This window comes from Callorhinus ursinus, unplaced genomic scaffold, assembly GCF_003265705.2.
Source record: "Callorhinus ursinus isolate GAN/ISIS: 27379988/994484 unplaced genomic scaffold, GSC_fseal_2.0 scaffold12, whole genome shotgun sequence".
Taxonomy (NCBI): Eukaryota; Metazoa; Chordata; class Mammalia; order Carnivora; family Otariidae; genus Callorhinus; species Callorhinus ursinus.
The window spans coordinates 5,087,253-5,110,902 of record NW_027397074.1 but is presented as its reverse complement, the minus strand read 5'-3'; the positions used below and the strand labels follow the sequence as shown (position 1 = coordinate 5,110,902).

General features: G+C 39.3%; 1 protein-coding gene across 2 annotated transcripts in view; it reads right to left on the bottom strand.

The window, feature by feature from the left end:
* Positions 1–23,650, bottom strand: part of RELN (reelin) — a 499,645-nt gene that overhangs the window by 216,612 nt on the left and 259,383 nt on the right. For both annotated transcript variants that reach the window (XM_073898696.1, XM_025873239.2), the window contains exon 8: positions 20,129–20,180. In XM_073898696.1, the coding sequence (XP_073754797.1) occupies positions 20,129–20,180 (52 nt within the window). The remainder of the gene's footprint in view (positions 1–20,128; positions 20,181–23,650) is intronic.

Below are 23,650 nucleotides of genomic sequence, written 5' to 3'. Positions count from 1 at the left end.
TGAGGCCACCCCCAACAAACTCCCATTCCAAATGGTGCCAGTCCAATGAGTAAATGATTCCCCACTCCCACTCTGAAATGATTCTCACATATATTGGGTACAATTTTTCTTCACATAAACCCTTCTGGATTGCAACCCCACCGTCACCTAGACTTCAACCAGCAGAACAAGATTTTCCTTGCCCAGACTGACAATGGTTACTTGAGCCTGTGTGGGATGAGAAGAAAGAGTTAATCAGTGTTCCTGTGCCCAGGTGGCTAATGCCACCCCCAATTCCCCTTCCCTGTGGTGCCGAGCTGTCACAGACCTCAGAGCACCTCTCACGCAGTAAGGAGGCAGTAATAACCAGCTGCCACCTGCAACAGGTACCTCTTTCTTTCCCCTCTTAAATCAAAGATCTTTAATTGCCAACACTGAAATTTAAAACCAGAAAGATAAACCCAGATGTCAAATGCAAAGTACCCTCTTCTTGCAGATCCATTTTCTCCCCTTTTAGGTCCCTTCCAATGTCATCCTTCACTCTAAAGTAGCAAATTTGCAAGGATATAAAGAACTACTGAAGGAGGGAAGATAGTTCAGAATCATGAAGTGAAAACCCTGAAGTTTTGTATTCATAAATAAAATTGTGAAATTGCTGAAATTTTAGGATTTATTCCAGCAGTCTAAGAAATCTGGCTCTCATGTAGAGCTACACATAAAAGGTTACTGAGATACCTACAGTGTGGGGGAGGACAGGATATTTTGTGTTAAAGGAACTTCATTAATATTGTTTCCAGTTGGTCTTGGTTGTCAATTCTTGATTTTAAATTGACAAATAAATTGATAAATGATAAAGATAAACCTACAGTTATTTACAGTAGCCATCATTTACATTATTATTGGTTAATTAGTGAACCCCACAGTATACAAGGATGGATATTTTTACTAAAAACATTTCTAGTCTATTATTGTCTTATAGTTGGTTCTATGGTTTAAGAAATATATGCATTGCAATATAAATACAAGCCATCTTTACTCCTCTGCTCAAGCAGATACCTACATAATGCCCTGCAACTACCTTGCAACAGAACAAACCTTCACTAATGATGTCCTGAATTTGTGCCATTTTAATAGCTTGCTTTTTATTATCAAGTTACTATAAAAATACTGGATTATTTTTTTAATTTTTCAGAATTTTAACGTACAATCGTAAGTCTGAGTTCATTCTTATTAGGTTAAGAATGCAATACACACAGTTAAGAAAAACAGAAACACAGACATTAATACCCTCATCTCTCTGCCCACAAATCTACCTGTATCATATTCTCCATCCATCATACCAGTGTTTTCTGCTTGCCCCCTGTTGTAGCAGTTGAAATGTTTCTGTTCTAATCAATGTGAACTTCCTCATATGGTCTAGATCCCACCTCCTCTTGCTCCTTAAAACTTCCCCTTTCTTTTCCCTGAATCATCCATCTCTTCCCATGAGTTTCCTGGATCATTCCTGTCATCATACAAACATCACAGAAACATACAGAGCATCTCCCATCTTAAATACAAAACAAAACACCTTCTCGATGTCACCATCTTTCTTCTCCTTCGCATTCTATTTTTGTTCCCCTGTACAGCAAAACTCCCCAAAAGGGTTATTCAGTGATTGTTGAAACTTCACATCCTATTGTCTCCCTGCAACCTCGCCCCCACTCTCCGCACAGGCTCCTGCTCTCAAGGGCTACCCTGAAACTCACTGGGGGGTCCATGTTGCCAAATTAACAGGTCCCAAATTCAAGTTACTTGACTTCTCAGCAGGATTTGTCACAGTCGATCTCTGGCTTTCTCCCCTTGGCTTCCACCACCTTCTCGATTTTCCTCCCCCTTTACTGGCTGCTGATTCTCAATCTCCTTTATTTCCCATTTCCTTCTTGACCTCAAACTGTTTTAGTGCCTTTCTCTTCTCTTACCTACACCGCCTTCCATGATGATCTTTCCCACTTTCAAGGCTTTAAATAACATCTACAACAGATAACACCCAGGATTATACCTCCCGTGAGGTTCCACACTTGCAGATCCAAACTGCTATTTACCATCCTTAACAAACATCTCAAACCCACTATGTCAAAATTGGAAGTACTGGTTTTCCGCTTCCCCAATAGCTACTCGTCTTTTCATTTCAAATGAGACCACTCCACAGGCTCAAACAAACAAATGAACAAAAAACTCAGGAGTCATCGTTGGTTCCTCCCTTTGCCTCACGCCCCACTTCAGCCCATCAGACTGTGCTGGGAGCTCTGCCTCCAAATATTGTTTAGCATATGTCCCTCTTGACTGCTACCGCCTCAGGCAAGTCATGAGCGTGTCTTGGGTGGTTTTCTTGCTCCCTTTTTTATCCTCCTGTCATCCATCATCTTCACACCAGTTGGGGGGCCGGGGTTTAAAATGTTTTAACAATTATACTGTTCCCTGCTTAAAGCCATCTCAAGGCTTCTCAGCACCCTAGAAACAAAAGGGTGAGCTCCCCATCCTGATATACAAAACGCTTCATGATCTGCTGTCTTGTACATCTTAGACCATCCCTTGTACTACTCTTCCTCTCTTTTACTATGTTCCAGCCATAAAGTGCTCTGGACTTCCTTTCTCTTCCCTGAACACTCCATCATCCCAGGATTTCTGTGCTCCTTCTCTCTGCCTGAAGCTACACTTATGATGTCAATTTTCTCACACCCTAATCTCTCCTTATTCCATTCATATCTTTCCCCACTGACTCTCCCCTGCCTGGGTCCCTCTTCTCCCTCAGGTATCTCTGCAAATGTCACCTCCTCAAAGAAGCTTTCCCTGAGCACTCAATCCAATCACCAATCATCCTCCATCTTATCACTCAGCTTTGTATTATTCGTAGTACTTTCAGTATTTAAATTTATTGTGTTTATTTAATCATTTACTTGCTCATTGTCCATATCCTGTTAGGTTGCAAGCTCCACCAGAGTAGGAACTGTGTCTGTCTTGCCCATTACTTATGTCCCTAGTACCCACAACGATACTTGGTACACAGTAGGAGCTCAGTTAACTCTGGTTGGATCATGAATAAGTTTGCTGTAACTTATTTACTTCAAATTCTCCATTTCTTCATTTTTACTGAGGTATGTTTCTACTAAAAAAGAGAACTACAGGGACACCTAGGTGGCTCAGTTGGTTAAGCGTCTGCCTTCGGCTCAGGTCATGATCTCAGGGTCCTGGGATCGAGTCCCACGTCGGCCTCCCGGCTCAGCGAGGAGTCTGCTTCTCCCTCTCCCTCTGCCTGCCCCTCCCAATGCTTGTGCTCTCTCTCTCTCTTAAATAAATAAATAAATAAATAATAAATAAATAAATAAAATCTTTAAAAAAAAGGGAACTACAACAGTAGATGAGACTTAAGGACTTTTGACTTGCCTTCAAGAGTCAAAGCAGAAAGTCATTTAACAGCCATTCTTTAGGATACCCGATGCCTATTTCCTCACCACAGATTAACACTGGTACTGTAGTAGGGTCACCTGGGTAATAATTCCCCCAAATTAATTAGAAGATGCCCAAGAGGACTTAACTGGTTCTATAATCCAGTCTGCTTTTGGAATAAAAATATCAGAGACAAATTACACGAGTAATTATGGTCCATTTTTGTCAGCCAGATAAAGTAATGTGAAGAATAATGATAGCCAGATGAGTTATTTTGCTTATTAGTAAGGCCTTATTATAATGGCCCGGCATAATTGAAAATAAGCAATTTGCAAAGTCATACAAGTTAGTCATAAGCCACGTAGAGTATCACCTCCAGGGCACGAGTTCTGAGCTCTCCATCAGGAATTGGTTTCTACTGCATGAAAAAGTTTCTGTAATGCAGTATCTTGATTGTGACATTATCATATCTCTTTAAGTTGATTTGTTTCTGTTGGAATGTTTGAATAGTTAACACACTGTTTTGATTTGTTTTTTTTGAGAGAGAGAGAGAGTGAGGGACAGAGGGAGAGAAGAATCTTAAGCAGGCTCCATGCCCAGTGTGGAGTCCAATGTGGGGCTCAATTCCACAGCCACCCTAACACACTGTTCTAAGGGGGGAAAACCCCACTTTTACATTTAAGAACTTATTAATTGTAACCTTACAGAAAAGTGTTACTTTTTAAATAAAGTTTATTTATTTATTTAAGCAATCTCTGTACCCAACATGGTATAGATCAAAAGTCACATGCCCTTCTGAATGAGCCAGCCAGGTACACTGAAAAATGTTACTCTTAATTGTAATATTATGGATTAATGAGAGAATCTTTGATGGTAGGTGCATGTTAATGTGTTATATAGGTTTTTTTTAAAACATTTATTTGTTTTAGAGAAAGAGAGAGCGCGAGAGAGCTAGTGAGTGGGGGGAAGGGCAGAGGGAGAGAGAGAATCCTGAAGCAGACAACCCACTGAGCATGGAGCCTGACGCAGGGCTAGATCTCCTGACACTGAGATCATGACCTGAGCCGAAACCAAGAGTCTGCCTCCCAACCGACTGAGCCAACCAGGTGCCCTGGTGTCATATAGGTTTAAACATATCTTATTTAATTTGTCTCACATGAGGGAAGTCTACAAGATAATCAATTCAATGTTTGTTAGCATTTTACTGATAGTTCTAGGTAATTTTTTCACTTTACTTTTTAGAGTGAAATTTCCTCTGATACAAGATATCTTTCAGAGAGGCAAGTCTACGTAGGGGATAGGAGAGGATGGGGGAGGCAGGCTGCTAGGGTTGCGATCTGGGCTTGGACACATTCTTAGCCACGTGACCTTGGGCATGTCACTTAACTATTCTGTGCCCAGTTTCCACATTTGTAAACTGTAAATCATAACAGCAATCTCTTCATAGAACTGATGCGAAGATCAAGGAGTTAACACAGGAAACGTGCCTAGGAAAGAGTTCTTGGCCCACACTATTTAACAGATTTCAGCTATGATTCAATATTTTTTGTTTCACTTCACAAATTCATTTATCATAGAAAAGGAACACATTTCTGACCATACTTGTTCTTAGGCTAAATATCAAATTGAATTACTGCTTATCAAAGAACTTATAGTGCATTTTTCCTATGGCTTCTTATATTTTGGGGCTGTTTCTAGGCTCTTGCGTGGAAACGCTATAAATTCAACACAGAAATAAAATCTGAGACTAAAATGAATAAACTACTTGTTTGTTAGCATTACTGGTAAATGTATTCGTGGGGAAGAGAAGAGTCTACCTGATAAGAAAAAGTGCTCTGGAAGAAGGATAGCAAGACAAATCGGTAGAAGCAGATCCATTTCATAAGATCCATATAATTGCTGGAGTGGAGTTGAAAATTTGATTTTACAGTTCCTAGCATCCAAACAAAACAGAAAATCTGACAATAAAGAAAATAAGGTCTAATAACTCAAGGGAACAATAATGGTTGCTACGAACAGGTAGGTACCACCATGTGCATGCCACTTTACAAGGAAGGAAACAGAGACAAAAGAGAAGTTAAGAAAATGTACTGGGAGGTAAATGGGATTCAGAATTAGATAGAGCAGAACCACACTTTTGATCACTTCACTGTAACTGCTTCTGGTGAACAAAAGCACACTTTAAAAAAAATAGTGCTACATTTTCACAGGGTCGCAGCAGGTTGGGAGAGGTTTCTGTACTGCAACTTTTACTTAGGCTTATGACTTGAGACCACGGTGGCCTCTTCTTGGTACAGAGAAGAAAACCTAAAGAACTGAACCACCGTTAGCCTAAATATAGTGCCAGTCACCACCTCTGCTTTCAGGTTTTACAATAGGAGATGAGTGAAAATCCACCCAGAAGAAATGACATGTTGGGGCGCCTGGGTGGCTCAGTTGGTTAAGCATCCAACTCTTGATTTCAGCTCAGCTCATGATCTCAGGGTCGTGAGATTGAGCCCTGTGTTGGGCTCCATGCTCAGCGCGGAGTCTGCTTGAGATTAACTCTTTCCCTCTCCCTCTGTTCCTACCCCACATATGTGTGCTCTCTCTCTCTCAAATAAATAAATCTGAAAGAAAGAAAGAAGAAAGAAGGAAAGAAAGAAGAAAGAAGAAAGAAAGAAAGAAAGAAAGAAGAAAGAAAGAGAAAGAAAGAAAGAAAGAAAGAAAGAAAGAAAGAAAGAAAAGAAAGAAGAAAGAAAGAAAGAAAGAAAGAAAAAGAAAGAAAGAAAGAAAGAAAGGAAGAAAGAAAGAAAGAAAGGAAGGAAGGAAAGATAGAAAGAAAGATCATGTTTACTTGGGCATCACTTTCTCTGCAGGTGCCCTGAAGATCCCTCTCTTACCCTTGCCCCACAGCCAACCACCCAAACCTCTGGATCCTTCTCCTGCATATTTATTAAATCGATACCTTTCCTTTACCTTCACCACTACCTCCTTAGATCATCTCTTACCCCCAGACCAATGTGATAACCTCGTGACTGGGTTTTCAGAACAAACACAAAAGGTTAACCTTCTTCCAAAGAGTTTCTTTGTTGTTTGCTTTTAAATCTATAGGAAGACATTTCAAAGAGATTTCTTTTAAAAGTTGCATTCCAAAAAAAGCAATATCCTAACATTTCCCAGTTTAGACTATTTTAATTATGTGAAAAGCATTCACCTCATATAATATTGCAATCAGGATTAATTTTAAGATACCAGGTAATCCACATTTGTATTCTAAATAACAAATTCCATAATAACTTGTAAATCTGTTTCTGAAATAATCATTTCCCATAAAGAAACCATTAATATCTACAAGTGTCAAACAGTACCTATTACTTTTTAAAAGTAAAAGAATAAAAGGAATGGCAAAGCTTATTTCTCTATGGTGGTTTCCTTTTACTGTTAGAGAGCCTCATCATTGTAATTCTAAGAAATACTTTATTGTAATCTTAGTCTGATCCATGGATCATCTTCCTCAATTTAAAATTATGACTGAAATTGGTATCAGCTTCTACCCCTGGTTATATTTAAATAGTATACTACCCCTAGTATAATTTAGGAAAAAAGAGACAAGTAACTTTCCACTTTTGTTATATGGAGCCAGGCCAAGATGATTAATCTATCAATCAACCAATTAATCAATGAGTCAACCAATTACCAGAAGTATTTCTCATGTCAGAGATACATGTGAACTCAAAAACCTAGTTAACTTTCTTGTGATAAGTCCCATTTCTCTTGACTTTGGCTGTCATTCAGGAAAAAGCAGAAAATGCACACCCTTTGAGCAACCTTTCCCACTTAAGAAGTAAAACAGCATTTAGTGCTCAAATTTACATAAGGTTCTAGCAGTGACACAATGGCAGTCCGCATGGCTCTTAACTTTGGCTGTTCCTTCTTTTTTTTTTTTAAGATTTTATTTTTTATTCATGAGAGACAGAGAGAGAGAGAGAGAGGCAGAGGGAGAAGCAGGCTCCCAAGGAGCAGGGAGCCCAATGCGGGACTCGATCCCAGGACCCTGGGATCATGACCTGAGCCGAAGGCAGACGCTTAACCATCTGAGCCACCCAGGCACCCTTGGCTGTTCCTTCTACCAAGCTAACTCTCTTACACAATTTGGGCCTCTGCTTGATGGTTATTCCCTCAGAAGCCTTCTCCTAGCCACCGCCAATAAAACACTAGCCCTCACTTGCCAACCCCTGATGAGTTTTCTTCATCGCATTTATAACTTGCTGACATATTCGATGGTTGCCTTCCCTCTCAGAATACCAGCTCCACGTGGGCAAAGATTTTGTCTCGAAAATCCCATCTCCCCAGTGCCTTGAGAGCTGCTTCACACGGATGAGGACCTCAGCGAATAGTTGTTGAAAAAGTGAGTGAAAGGGCACCTGGGTGGCTCAGTGGGTGAAGCATCCAACTTTTGATTTCAACTCAGGTCATGATCTCATGGTCGTGAAATCAAGTCCCTGTCGGGCTCTGCACTGGGCATGGAGACTGTTTAAGATTTTCTCTCTCCCTCTCCCTCTGTTCCCCCCTGACCCCCACCCCTGCTCTCTCTCGCGCTCTCTCAAATAAATAAATACAATCTAAAAAAAAGAAAAAAGAAAAAAGTGAATGAAATCAATCTAGGAGTCAGTGAAACTCTAGGAAGAAAGTCTTTTGGAAATACAAGGATACCATTATTAACTTCTAAAAAATTCTTATTTAAATAATTTAATTTTTTCTTGCTTTCTCTTCCATTGTTATTTATTAAAAATTTTATTAAAGTATAATTAACATACAGTGTTACACTAGTTTTAGGTGTATAATATAATGACTCAACAATTCTATACATTACTCAGTGCTCATCAAAGTAAGTGTAGTTTTATTATCTCTTTTGCACACTTCTCAGCAGATTAAGGAGATGGGTTTGACTTATAGCTTCAGTCCACCAACACAGAGACTGACACTCTTTTTTTTTTTTAATTTATTTTAGAGAGAGAGAAATAGAGAGATAGTACAAGCAGGGGGAGAGGAAGAGGGAGAGAGAGAATCTCAAACAGACTGGGTGCTGAGCTCGGAGCCCGATGATGCAGGCTCAATCTCATGACCCTGAGATCATGACCTGAAATCAAGCATTGGACGCTTAACCGACTGAGCCATCCACGGGCCCTGAGACTGATACTCTTACAGGAAGAGCCAGAGGGGCAGCTCATTTGATCTCTCACACCGAGATTTGTTTGGGTGACTTGATGTCCCTCTATTTAGTATCTTTTCCTGGTGAAAGAACAAGCTACAAGTTTAAGTTAACCACAACTGGGTGAATGAAGATATGATAAGTACTTTGATATTTCTCTGGGGGTGGCCTTAACTAAAACGGTTATCACAAGCATAAGGTTCAGACAAAATGTATTCCTAGTTAACCCATAGTTCGTTCTTGTCACCCAGTCCTAGGATTTAGGACCACAGGGGGAAGATCATGAAGATTTAAATAGTATACTACCCCTAGTATAACCATGAAGAGTCATGAAGATGAGCACTCTCACTTTACAAACCAGTTGCCAGAGGTCCAGACAGCCCTCAGCACTTGCCCAAGGTTAGGTGGCAAGGTCAACTGGCAGAGAAGGACCGTATGGCCTGACTCCCAATCCAGTGCTCTGTTCCCTTCCCTGTTTATACCAACAGCAAAGTTGTCTGTCAATAAAAATGAGCCTTAAAGACAAGGAAACATGCTGTATAATATTATAAATGTAAAGAATACATGGCTTAAAATATCTACATTAAAAAAGTACTATTTTGCATTAATGATTTGGATGAATAATTTATTGGGAATTAGAACGCTATCTGCAGCAGTATGTAGAAATCTCCATGGTCCTTACATATGACTTGTGAGATAAGCAAAACAACAGAATGTTAAGTAAAGGGAAGGTGGTGTTTGCAGTTGAGGCTACTTGCAGGAGGGTATGAAAGAAGTATGGAAATGACATAAGTTTATCGGAATGTAAACACATACTCATCAATAGAACATATATAAATGTAATGCTCAATTCTAACATGTTGGTGTAGACAGGAACAATGCCTGGGTCGTTTTATTTTTAGTCGGTTATGCCCTTCTTCAGAAAGCCCCGGACTTTTCAAAGTAAATCAGAACAGAAACAATAGAAAGAGTCACTGTCCTCTTGGGAGGCTGCCTCTTTTCTCAAAGCTCTGCCTGAAAAACAAGCTGCCTTTTAAAATGTCGCACAGAGCCACGGAAGGAGGCAAGAACTGATCTCACAGAATTTATGGAAGGGGAAAAGCATCACCAGAAATCATGCCTCTAGAGAGCAGAGCGGGGGCCCATAAATACTGAACGCTTGAGGAGTACTGGGATGGAGTCCTGCTGAGGGTCCCTGCAGCCCAAGTGCTGCCGCTGCTATTACTCAAAACGCAGACCTCAGAGACAAGCAGGGCTCCGGGAGCTGCATGTAAACCATGGCATTTGATAGAGAAAGATCATAAAGTTAGGAAATGGATGCAATCTGGCTACTTAGAACTCCCTGCTATGACCGGTGCAAATCTCAACAGGAGCAACACATCTTCTCATCTTTTCAAGGGAGATAAATGGAAGACAGGCCCATTAACTCGAGGCTGGGGTGATGGAAAGAGAGGAGATGAATGGGGAACTTTTAGAGGAGCTTTTAAAAAGCTAGACACTGTCACTCCCAGGGGATATGACACGTTACTACAGGCGAAGGCATTCAAGAAGGGACTTGCCTCATTCCATATCGTGAAAAATGAGAGGAAGCACGTGAAGATACTGGTAAAATAGGCAGTTCCGGCACTTATCCACCCTCTTCCTGCTAAGAGTAATTTTTGAGGACGGGACTACTCACTGAGGAGAAAATAATCTCGCTGTACCCAAAAGCATCAAGAAACACAGTAAAGGCTTATTTACTACTTTGCAATTCATCTGCTTCAAAATAATTCTGCCATCAGAACCACAGATCATTATTATGCAGGTGATCAATATTTCTATGGTTTTACAACTTCTGTTCAAGGATTTTGCTGGAGGCAGTTGTGCATATTAATTTCCAGGAACAACAATAATGTAGAACAATGATTACATTACACTTAGGTTTTTACTTCCTTTGTTACTGAGCCTGCCAGAGAAATCCTAAGGGTACTAGCCCATGGCAGCAAAATAATCTACTATAAATAGAGCAACATCTTGATAATAAGTATAAAAGTACTACCTGATGAACAGGTAAATGATGACTCACAATTTTAAACATAAAATGCTCTCATTTCCAGGATAACTGGTATAATGTTTCTTAGCTTTCATGTTTGTTTTAGTCCTTCCCTAGCACAAAAACCTCAACTTTATTAGCATTTATGTATTATGCATAACGTTTTCTTCTGTGGCGTATCTATGTACATTTGTTCCATTAGCTTGTAAATTTTGTAAAAAAATGTAATCATGCTTATCCTTTAGTAGTGAGCCAGCTTCTTGCCTTATACTCTTTGAAACAAATTGTTTTTGCTACTTCTTAGCTTCCTGTGCATCAGCTATCTACAGAGCACTTTGGAATGCAGAATTCAAGGAAGAGGGGGAAAAATCTACCTTCAAAGGTGAGACTTGGGCCCCACGTGGACTATTCCGCGAATTCTGAGACCACGGGTGGAGTAAATGCATGTGGAATGGCTCACAGGGAGTGCTGTTCTTGGCAGAGCCCATAGTTTCCCCCATTCCTTGGAGGCAGCCTGTTAGCTGCTGTCGTCCCATGTCCGTGTCTACACATCCTTCAGGCTCTCAGAGAGTGCAGGCTTGATTCGCCTGGCCTGTGTCTGTACAGAGACAGCAGCTCCTGCCTTGCGAAATTCAGGGGCTGTAGCCAAAGGGGCAGCAGTCTGATTTGTGGGTAAGAGGCAGGGAAGGAAAAAATGGTTACTGTATCGGATAATGCTTTGTGGCAGCCCCGGGAAGCATCCTGGGGTTTCTGGGTCCCAAATGACAGGGATGGGAATTGTGACTGAAAGGAGCCCACAGATATTACTTTAATTAAGAACAGGTCCATTCCACACGAGAGGAAGTCCTCGAATAACTCTTGGATATGTCAAGAGCAAATGAATTCAATTTGGTAAAATACGATGACCAAAGTTGAGATAAATCATTATTTTATTAATGAAAATGGTCAGTTTAGAGAAATCAACATGTCCAAAATCTTTGTCTCAAAAGATCAAAGTAATCAATTGTTTGAATATGGAAATCTGGAGTTTATGTCTATACCTCTGTTTTGCCCACAAAAAAAATACCCTTGGGGGGGAATTTAGCATATTTTTAGCTGAAGAAGCTTATTTCAAGGATAGTACTATAAGAAGGACCATTATATGGAAGGGAAATTTCCACTTTAAGCATCTACTAAAGACTGATATTAAGGACTAAGAGAGGTCAAATAAAGTAGAACAGTAAAACTCCTCAAAAATATTCTGTACTTACACTAAAAACAGGTTTCCTTAAACTCTAAAACCTCTCTTATGATGTAGAAAAAGAGCCAGGTTTTAAAAGCAACTTGTCCTCACCTTCTGTTTTATATTTGTTTATTAGAATGAGGCTACTGGCAATAATTTCTGTTTTGACTGACTTTATTAGTAAACAGGCTGCTGGATCTACAAAGCTTTTTTTCTGAATAAATGTGACAGTATGTGATTTATTGTACTTAATATTTTGCCCCTTAGTCACTTCCTTGGCTGAAATCCCCAAACCTCATTAGGTGACTTCTTCCAGTTTATGGCAGATGGACAATGACCACAGGATATAAAATGAACAGCTGTCCCCCTCCCCTTTTGTACCTTTCTCCCTTTCAGTCCTTATCCCCATTCCCTCACTTCCAAAATATTTATATTTTTTCCTCTTTACTGCCACTCCTATCATAAGGAACAAAGGAACCAATTCTCTCCCAATTTGTGGAATACCATGCTATTTCCAGCTACCTTTCGATGTCCAACCCCCCCCTTGCATGTTTCCTCCGAGCCCACAGTGTAGAGCTTTCATTAGATCCTATGCTGGGAGAAACATAGGAAGAGAAATGCAAAATGTGTCAGGCTTTGCCAGATTCCCTGCCAAGCAGCCCTCCTTTTCCCAGGGCCAAGCCCATACAACCTAGCCCTAGTGGTCAGGTCTGGCTCATTTTCTGGGAGGACTGATCCCCACCTTAGGCAGCAGGTGTTAAGTACTGCCCCTCCCCACCCCAGCAATCTGGAAACTCAGCATTACCACCCTTGCTGCAGTTCTGGCTTTGACCTTGATCTTCAGGTCTTAAGAATGGCCTCTGCCTTGTCCCCCTGCCGGCTTCCATCTCTCTAACCTTCATGGTGGTGCTTTGCCTCTGGAGCAGTACTACACCTGCTCTTATCAGTCTCCCTCCCAAATGATAAAGTCCTGCCTCTGGACCTCCCTCTGTCTGGATTTTCCAACACAATGTGCTCTCACTCTCCTCTGTAGTCTGTACCCCTTCCTTGGCTTCTTCTCACATGTGGACTCTTTCCCCCCACCTATTTGATAAATAAAGTCCTTGCAGGCTGAGCAGTGTCTTGGGTTTGGCTTTCTCCACAGTGGATGCAGACACATCACATTATGTATAGCATAAGTCCTAAAGATTTCTCTGAAAGAAGGGGTCTTGATCAAGAGTCATTGATTAATAAGAACATGAAAGTTGCTGGCTTGGATCAGGTTCTCATATTGCCCATGGACTTGCATCAGTAGTCAAGAGTGGGTATAGTTTTGAGCAACCAGTGTGCAACATCACTAAGTCTCTTTCCTAACCTAGGAATGAGATCCAATACAGTCTGCAGTTACTTAGTTCTAGTTGCAAGCAGAATTCTGCCCTATAAACCAAGAGGGATACTTGTTAGACCACTTAGCCCTCCAGGGCTTTAAACATTTAAGCTTTAAAGGGTGCAAGTGGATATGCAGAAATGTGTATAAATCAAAGCAGAGTGAAGTAGGTGTGATAATATGGAGAAGTAGGAATTAGAGATCTCAGGCTCGGGCAATGAGCTGAGTTTTCATAGGAGAGACCATTTAGTCTATACCAATGATCAGTTTCTTCTCATCCCATAGTTTATTGCTTATATCCCTTCTACTAGAACAGCCCTCAATAAAGTTCCGTAGAACATATTTATGAATGAATTGATCATATTTATTTTTTAAGCCTCATCAAGCGGAGTGACAAAGAATTAAATATTTCAAAAGGAAAAGGACATAGTATCTTTTAAATTGTATTTTAATTCACATAATGATAATTATTTAGTTATCAGTTTTAATTATTCAAGAACACTTGTAATTAATCTCAACAATCTTTGCCAGAACCTTATGCTTAGTAGAATTTTACAATATTTGAGAATATTCCCTTTTATAGCTTAAAACAGGACATAAAAATTTGGGGTGAGGTGGATTTGAAATATATACATATAATAAAGCTTATTTAAACTGGTCTTTTAAAATATACATTCCCCAGAAAGGAATAGGTCAAGTCCAGGATGAAGAAGCAGGATAACCTGAATCATAATCAGTTCCAAACCTTTATTTATCGAATTTAGATAACACAGAAGTGTTGTATACATGAAGACTTCAGTTTTTGTGTTAATATAGACCTTTGAAGATCTAAAACTCAAGTCATAAACAATCTTATCTTAATATCTTTTATATCCAGAAATCTTACCCTCAAATAAACATGTTATTTAACCTTAAATTCCTATGTATTAAACTAATTTCACTATTAAATTTTTCTAAATTTCTGTATTTTATTAATATTTGTTTTGAGCTCAAGTCATCAGAGATTTTGTTCGTCTCATACTTAGAGATTATGTTTTTAGAAGAGGTTTTCACTATTTCACAACAAATTCCCCAAGGTTTTACTCACTTACCAACGAGAGTGACTCCTGAAAAAGACGAGAGTCTAATTTAGAAACGTACCTCAGGAAGCTCACAGAGGAAATGAACAATAATTCCTACCAAGACATGGAGGGCTCAATTTCTCCTTCCTCTGAATTAGCTGATCTAAGAGTAGAGAGACTTTCTCTATTGGATCAGGTTCTGAGTAATTAAGATGTTTATGAATTAGGCTTGAGGGAAAAGCTGCTTCTCTTAAGGCTAAATGCAATATAATACCTCATACAAGTAGCATTTTATTCATTATACTTATTTAAGAAAAAATAGTGCCAGATCTCTTTTCTTTTACAAAGCAATCTTCCAATTTACCATTAATAGTACCTCTCACTTTCCTTATTTTCTAGTTTCTATTTTTCAAAATACACTCCTACAAATTGAGAAGCTCTCATTTATCTCAGAGACTCTGTAGCACAAGTAGTACATAAGAGAGCAAATCAGGCCTAAGGACATTTTCATATTTTAATCTGTAAAAGTAGAACATTTATGATTTAATGGCTGTCCCCTGTCTTGAGATGGTTAAAAACAAACAAAAAAAAGACAGTAAAAAAAATGCCCACGGAAAACCCCAGATCTTTAAGATATTCATAAGTAAAGCCAAAGAAAAAAGGTACTAATTCTACAAAGTATGAACAATAGATTCTAGCTAGTTCATTAATAACTGATAAATACATGGATATATATTACTATCCACTAGCTTCACTAAAAGCATAGTTTATTGGTGATTTTATGTTTCCTTCTGGGTCAACTTTTCCATTGACTGAGGTATTCGGATCACCATGCCCAAATCCTCTCTTGGCATGAAATGTCTGCATCCAACCAATTTAGCACTTGGTTACCTACTGTTACAGACGTCTCTGTAATAGTTACTTGTCACTCAGGCAAGAAATATTTACGATCATCTACTTATTTTGAGTCCCTGGGCTAGGGGCTGAGAATATCATGATGGATAAGACAGATTTATCTCTCAAGCTAAACTCTGTTCTTTATGGCGTATGTTTTTAAATGCTTTATCTTTAATCCCCATTTAGCCTCCAAATTCTATTAATCTGAAGAAAGAGCTAGGCTAAACTGAACAAGCATAGTACTTGGCAAGATCTTACTGAGTGAGTCAATGCAGATTTATATCAAGGAAGAGACAAGTCCACTCTGAACACAACTGTCCAAATGATCTTTCTTAAGAATTAATTTCATGATATTTTTTTATTGCTCAAGAGAGAAAGAGGCCATTTCTGACTTCTATTGACTATTCAGTAAGTTTAAAACCCTCGCCAATACAGATTAACTCTTCAAATGGACACGATTTTCTCTGACATTGACCACAGCCACCCCCTGGACAGTCCTTCTGCTCCGGGAGGACACTCACGTTCCCATCCTGTATCTTGCTTGTGTCACTCTGTCTCCTCACCTGGAAAACCTTTGTCCCTTCCAGCGACTCATGTTGTTGGCTTTCAGGAATTCTCCTAAGAAGCCTTCCTGACCTGCTCTACTCTGCAGGACCTGCCACCATGGGGACCTGTACACATGTCCATCTCTGTTTATAGCATTCTGGTAGTTCCCTAGAGGTTTCCTGCTCGGGATGCATCCACAAGCACGGTAAATACCCCTCTGTTTTCCCTTTTTTTTTTTTTTTTTTGGTCTTTCTATAGTTAGTTAGCTCAGGAAAGGGCTGGGCACACAGCAAATACTCAGTGAAATCTTGTGAAATGAATGAACGATACAAAGCATTATCAGCACTTCCCTTGGACCCAGGATCCTGCCCGAAAAACCAGTTTGGAGGCATCTGTAAGATAATGGTTTGCAAGGACATCATCTCAAATCTTTCTTCCTATCCCAGAGGAAATCTAAAGGAAACAGGGAAATGTCTCTAAGGCTACAACCATAAATTCCACTAGGTGACTCTAATGAATCAAGTGAGGATTGTGTCAGATCAATGCTTCAGCAACAGAAATGGATATGAGATCTTTCATTGGAATGGAAAAATGAAAAGTTCGTCTACTAACATTTTGGACATTTTTCAAGATGGTTTAGCTATTGATAACTTGATAAATTTCAGGTTACGGAGCTGTGTTTTCAGGATGCTTCAACTTTAAAAATTCTTTTGGTTAAGATAGCCTGTATGTTTATGCATATATTTATGTGTGTGTGTGTGTGTGTGTGTGTGTGTGTGTGTGCATACGTCTGTGTGCATATATGTATATATATTTAGAAAGGGCTGGAAGAGCATTGCTGTGAAACAGTGGCATGATAGAGTTTATTTGATATGCTTAGTAATTTAAGACATTTCTGTACACATAGCTCTGGGGTACTTGGATAAAGCTTGTGATGGAACTGAAAATGTTTACAAGAGCATTATAAAAATATCAAGGCAATAACTTACTCAATTGTGGCTATATGTCCATAATTGTGAACATAATTCACCATGAAAGCCATGAATAATGACAGAATTCCCTAAAAAATTGTCCCTATTACATCTGAATCATCACACTACACAGTGAACATTTGACATCCTCAAGGAATTCCAAGGAGGGACACTAAATCTGACTGACCATATTGAACCATTAGGATAGAGTTGGATAATTCCACAATCCACAAAGAAATATAAATGTTGGATTGTCTACATACAGTGCTTTTTTATAACACATGCAATATAATTTTTGAACTGAGTATAAACGCAATGGCTGCTACTTGACTCTACGTTCGCTTTTTTGGTATTTGGTTATCATGGGACTTGTAAAGCTCAGGATGAATTCATGCGATGATGACATCTCTGGAACCCGTGTGTGTGTGCCCTCATCTAGTCCCCACACCGCCCATATAAACAGAATGATGCTACCTGAAGCACTCATAATGAGTTACACAAAACCATTTCTGAGAAGTTGTGCCCACACTTCCGTATTGACCATTTACCCCCATACACCATATAGCTAACGGTTTGCTACTACATTGTTTCTTGGCCACCCTAATCCTTCTTAGTTCCCAAGATTTTTATTCTCAAAATCCAGTAAGCAAATTCCCCGGTGAAGGCCTAAGCAATAAGTTATAATTCTTCCCTAAATATTTTGTTTCTGATGAAACCAAAGAGGGAGACAAACCATTAGAGATTTTTAATCTCAGGAAACAAACTGAGGGCTGCTGGAGGGGAGGAGGGGTGGGGGGATGGGGTAACTGGGTGATGGACACTGGGGAGGGTATGTGTTGTAATGAGCACTGGGTATTATATAAGACTGACGAATCACAGGCCTGTACCTCTGAAACCAATTCAAATTAAAAAAATAAAAATAAAAATAAAAATAAAATAAATATTTTGTTTCATTTCCAAACAATGACATGTTAAAATTTTTTGATTCTAAAACTGCCACTCAGAAAAGATTTCTAAGTATTTTTTTAGTTATAAACTTGATATATTTTTATCTGTCACCTATCCATCTACTTATCTCTTCCAACTTCCTGATTCTGTTTTTCTTCTAGTCTTCTAACGTAGGATTCAAATCCATGCTTTAAATAATACAAGCAGCTCTCTGGCCTGGTAGGCGGCGGTCCTTGGTGTGCAGTAGAGTCAAGGGCTCTTACTAAGTCATATGTTCGGGTCTAGTCCCAAGCCCTTGGTCATGGTGCGTGTTCTGGTTTTGGGATCTCAGGCACCAGACCCTGAATCTTCTGATTGTCCCCTTCCCAGCCCTGTATCATCAGCTCTGTTGCTCGTGGTAGGGTGATATTAAAAGGGGAGGAAATTAATCTCTGCCAGCTTCATGGTATACTCCTTACTATTTATAAAAATAGAGGTTTTTGTCCCCTTCGAGGTAGGATAATTTCATTGGTGCTGGAATAAAATTCTTACCTACCTTTAAGAAAGTTCAAATACTAGTATAATTGTGAAGCATATATTTTAAAGAGGATTCTCTTATATTCTTTAATTGGTTAGAAATAATATCTGAAATTAATGTTCATTGCCCTAACAAAAAAGTTTAGAATTAATACTTGGAATACAGATAAATAGGAAAACCTTTTCAGCATATTTTTTTAATATTAATAGCATAATAAGTTTAAACACATTGGTTCTAGTTACTTGCCTGTCATGTTAGAGTTTTTAAAAGAATTGTTTTTGTGGGTGGGGGGCTGGGTCAGCCTGGTGATGGGTATTAAAGAGGGCACGTTCTGCGTGGAGCACTGGGTGTTATACGCAAACAATGAATCATGGAACACTACATCAAAAACTAATGATGTAATGTATGGTGATTAACATAACAATAAAAAATTAAAGAATAAAAAAATTAAAAGAATTGTTTTTGTAGCACCATAACTTTCAAAAAATGCACCTCACTTGTTTCTGATTATAAAAGTCTTGCATGCTCTTTATAGAACATTTAAGATACACTTGCTAACAGATCCAAGAAAACTCTCATAAGAAAGTCTCATTATGGGGCGCCTGGGTGGCTCAGTTGGTTAAGCATCTGTCTTTTGGCTCAGGTCATGATCCCCGGGGTCCTGGGATCGAGTCCCGCATCGGGCTCTCTGCTTGGTGGGGGACGTGCTTCTCCCTCTCCCACCCCCACCGCTCCTGCTCTCTCTCTCTCTCTCAAATAAATAAATAAAATCTTAAAAAAAAAGACTCATTATTTTGTTTTAGCTAACACTTTCCTTATGACCACATATGGACTTCTGAACAGTCTGTAAATTGTTGTAGTCCCGCTTTTGATGTGAGAAGAAAACAACCCAAACTGTAACAGGCAGTTTCACAGTAAAGGCCTAGAGAAGCTTCCATGAGGCACACGGAGGAGAAGGTGACACCAGCACGGCTTGAAAACTGCGCTCGGGCACAGTCGGCCACAGAGAGCTCCCGGGGGGGGGGGGGGGGCAGAGAGAACGCCGCTCTGTGATTAGGACTGGGGGGCTACTGCGGGAAACAGTCCTTTTGCTAATGGTGGTTCTCCACAGAAAAGCGGGTGAAGACGGTGGGGTGGGGGACGGGCCCCGGGGCCTGAAGGAAGCTGTCGGTGCCCTGTTCCCGAGGCACAGCTGCCGGCATCTTCATGTCACAGGCAGAGGCAGGGGAGGCGGTTTCCCTGCTACAGGACCCAGATCAGTGAGAGGAGGCCCCATCCAGAAGGCTGTTTCTTTCTTTACCTAGAACATTCCTACTGGAAACTGTCCGTGTTATTTATCAATATATGCCTTTGGAGATGAGAACGGAAGGTAAAATAGACAAGAAAGCCGTACACACTAGATCCAGAGGCATTTTATTTTACTGAATGCTTTGCGTAGGAATTTTGAGCTCTAATATAAAAAGCACTTAAAAGAAATATTGCCAGATACAGTCATTTTTAAAATTATCCATGCCTCAATCAAACATGGGTTATTTATGCCAAACACGAAGCCCTAACTGGTTTCTCTCAGGCAATAATAATGATCTCTTTCACTACCAGCCAGTCAAGCTGCAGGAAATTTAACAGATTTTCAGTCTTCTTAATCTGAGCAAAACACAACCAGTCAGGTAATTCTGCTCTAACGGTACAATCCCAATCGTTCGAAATTCGTGTGTAAATCACTTTAAAATGTTGTGGGTTCTCTGTACCATTCTTAAATACCGCTCCCTGCTGGAGAGAAGTGAGAACAGAACGCAGCATTTATGATTTTTAATTTCATTTAAGAAATGTTTTAAATTATTTACAGCAATGTTAAGATGGATTCTTCTCTAAATCTAAAAGCACTTGGCACTATAATCCGGATGACACACTATGATTAAAACAAACACTTCCAAGTTAAATTCCTGTAATTGCTAAAAACACTTACCAATGGAAAATTGGAGGACGGAGGCTGTTGTTGTATTAAGGCTTGTGGTTATCTAGAAGAAGGAATATACCAAAATAAGACAACATAGAAACACAGGAGGAGAAAGAGGAAAGGGGGATGAAAAGAGGAAAAAAGGAGCCATAAACAGATGTTGCATTAATCCAGTGGTTAGCTTATTTTCATCAGTATGTCTGAACATAGATACATTTCATGGTGCCCTGTGGGGAATAATGCCGTGAGATCCTGATTTAGACTCTCAGGGTCCTGTTGAAAACCATTTTCCGTGTGATCTACCAGGTAATCTTGTGAGGGCACTTAACACAGTACCCTCCACTCACCCTTCAACCTCCCCCCATCCTAAACCAACAGATCTAGAGCCCAAGCGAAGGCCATAAAAAGGCTCCCAAACAAAAACTGGGAGGCAAATTAAGAGCAAATGAGGAGAATAAGATTATTTTGCAAAGTAAATAGAAATACAATAGCTTACGGTATAGGATTTCGTTAGGGGATGATGCAATGTTCTAAAATTGATTGTAATAATGATTGCAAAATTTTGTGAATGAACTAAAAGCCTTGAATTCTATAATTTAAATGAATGAATTGCAGAGTATGTGGATTATTTCTCAATAAAACTGTTACCTCTCCCAAAAAAGTAATCAAATTATGGGCCTAGAAATATCCTTCCAATACATTTCTATCACTGTCCTTTAATCTCATGAAGAAGCATGCTTAAACAATTTTCCCCCTTCTGAAAGAGGAATGGTACCCTATTTAATCTGAAATCAATTTAAATTTTCAAAAAATTACTTATTTATTCTGTGGAGCAGTGACTTCGACCCATACCAGCTCACATGGGATGAGAATTAGGGTCCTCATTTTCAGTGACTCTCTTGTGGGGTTCCTGACCTTTGTAAGCTAATGAATGGGATGCCTCCTATGACTGCACCTATAAATTATAAAGTGTACAACTGTGTCTTCACCATGGCAAAACCAGTAAGTTTACTTCTGCTTTTTATATGTCATAATATCATCCTTAGATTTATTCCTGCACTTCGTTGGCCCCCATGTGATGGAGTCCACAACTGTGGAAGGGTCAGGAGATACCCAGTTTATGAATCACTGTGGGAACTAGTGGGAAAACAAGTGAGCAAGCTTCTTGTTTTGCCAGAATTCCGCTGAGATGTGAGCATCCAAAGATCAGATGTATGCTTCCCATTTCTACAACACAAATCAGAAAGATGACTGAATGTATGCTTTAAATATGTGACTCTGAAGTCCATGAGGAAGCAGGAAAGGTAAAAGAAGGGAGGGCAAGAGAGACATTTTATAAATTATTAGATTATCAGTATAGATATCAGCTCCTAATTGATTTTAACGGTAGCAAAAATCACTGATGTCAGGGTGTCAGAGCAAATTCTCTGTTTAATTTAAATCCCTCATTATCACAGATTATCTGCTAAAAGAAAACTGGCCCATCATGCCCAGAGCTCTGTTTCCTGCTCTCTTCTCCTCAACTAGAGTCATTAAAGAAAAACGCACCAATTTTCTTTAAATAACTAGGATACCAGCTCCTTTTCAAGATTCCTTTAAAAGGAATCTGTTCCCTCCCCCCTCCACACACACACAATTTTTAGAATAAGTTCAATTGTTTGTCCTCATAGTTTTTCCACTTGGATAATTTAATCTTACAGTCCAAAAAGGCACATGAAAATTTTTAAAGTTTTCACATAAATTGAATGAATGCTCTTTCCACCTCTGATTTTATATAACTGAGTAGATCCCCAGGTGAATCATGAAACACTCCTGAATAGAAGTTATTTGAAACAATGGTATCTTATGTAAGCTAAAAGCACCATGGTTATTGCTAAGGCTGGTGCATGAAATATACCAGAGAGTCTGAGATACCCTGTTGGTGTCACAAATGACACTGTGTCGCCTGCATAATGAAGTTCCACAGACGTGACCGTGGCTAGCAAACAGTAAGTTGCTTGGAATACTGCCAAATTTCAAATTACATGTGCTAACTGAGAGTGAGTGACCCTGGACCTAGATTAGTCATTGATTCTGCATTTTTTTTTCCTCCACCAGGGAAGCTAAGGACTGATAGAATGGCTAACTCCCATTTCTCTACCTTTACCCATTTAGCTCATTAGTAAAAGTGTCGGCTACAAGGAATAGGAAAGATGAAGAGAAAAAAGTAACAGGGAGCATTGCCTATTAAATCTGTTCACCTATGTTTACATTTGGGGATTATAAATTATTTCTTATCCTTGGGTTCACATATGTAATTTTAGTTTGCAAAGTTATTAGGTCTTCACATCTGACATTCTGAAAATGAAAAGAGTCTCTTACATGGCTTTTCATAAATAATACAGCAATTATGAATGTCTGACAGAACTTTTCTCCTACCAAATCTCAGTGGTCTTAAGTTATCAAATAGACCCTAAATCACCGAAAATTAGTAGGACCATAAAATGAATTCGCTACTGGCTGAGGCTGTTTATTCTGCACATCTTCCCTGCAAATTTTGGGGGGGGGGTTATGATGCTGTTTTAGCCCAAACTCCTCCCTGCAACTAAAATGCATTTCCAAATATATGAAAATAATTCAATAAGTAATTTCTTTAAAAAAAAAACAGGGGGTCACATAACCCACCTGTTTCATGCTCTGAGAGAGCACATTTTCTCTTAAAGGAGTGGATAAGTGAATTCCTCATGCCTTTCACTTCGGACCAGCAGAATGAATAAAGTTGGGGTGTCACCACCTGAATATGGAGACCTCACTAAGTTAAATAAAATGTGTGAGGGCTGCAACCACAGCAGCAGTAGGGACATAAATGCCTTGTGTTCTTATGTGACAGCAGGTGCCGCCTCTCACTGACTCTGACTTTTATTGAAATAAAATGCCATGTGACTGAATTCACAAAATGGAGATGCTCTTGCTGGCATCATAGAAGATATTGAATTAGCCTACTAAAGTTCTTTGCCTGTGATCCTTTGTTCCACAACTTCAGTAATTTATGAAAAAGAAGGCAAATTTGTTAAAAAGGGATTTGGGGGGCCGATACCTTTCATCAGTTCTCACACACAACAGTTTTGACTGTATTCAGTCTTGAGTACCAAGCAAATATTTGAATTTTAGCGAACATAATAGCATGTTAACTGACAACTGAATTCCTTCCTTTTCATTTGGTTGATCTGTCTTCTGTAAACACAACTTGGGTACAATATATATTTTTGCTCCTGGGACACCAACACACTATAAAAATTGTTGAAAATTAGAAGTTGCTAGTGTGTAAAATGTGGATGTCATCCCTGTCCTTATTGATGTATCTTCATTCTAGTCCCTTGGAGTCCACAACACAATCCTTTGTACTTATGATGGGAATATAAATCTACATGTCTTTTTTTTTTCTTCCTTGGATGAAGAAAATTATTTCAAGTATTTTCTTTTTTACTTGAAAAGCTAATCTCACATTAATTATATAATACAATTCAAAACTAGCCCATTAGGTACATAAAC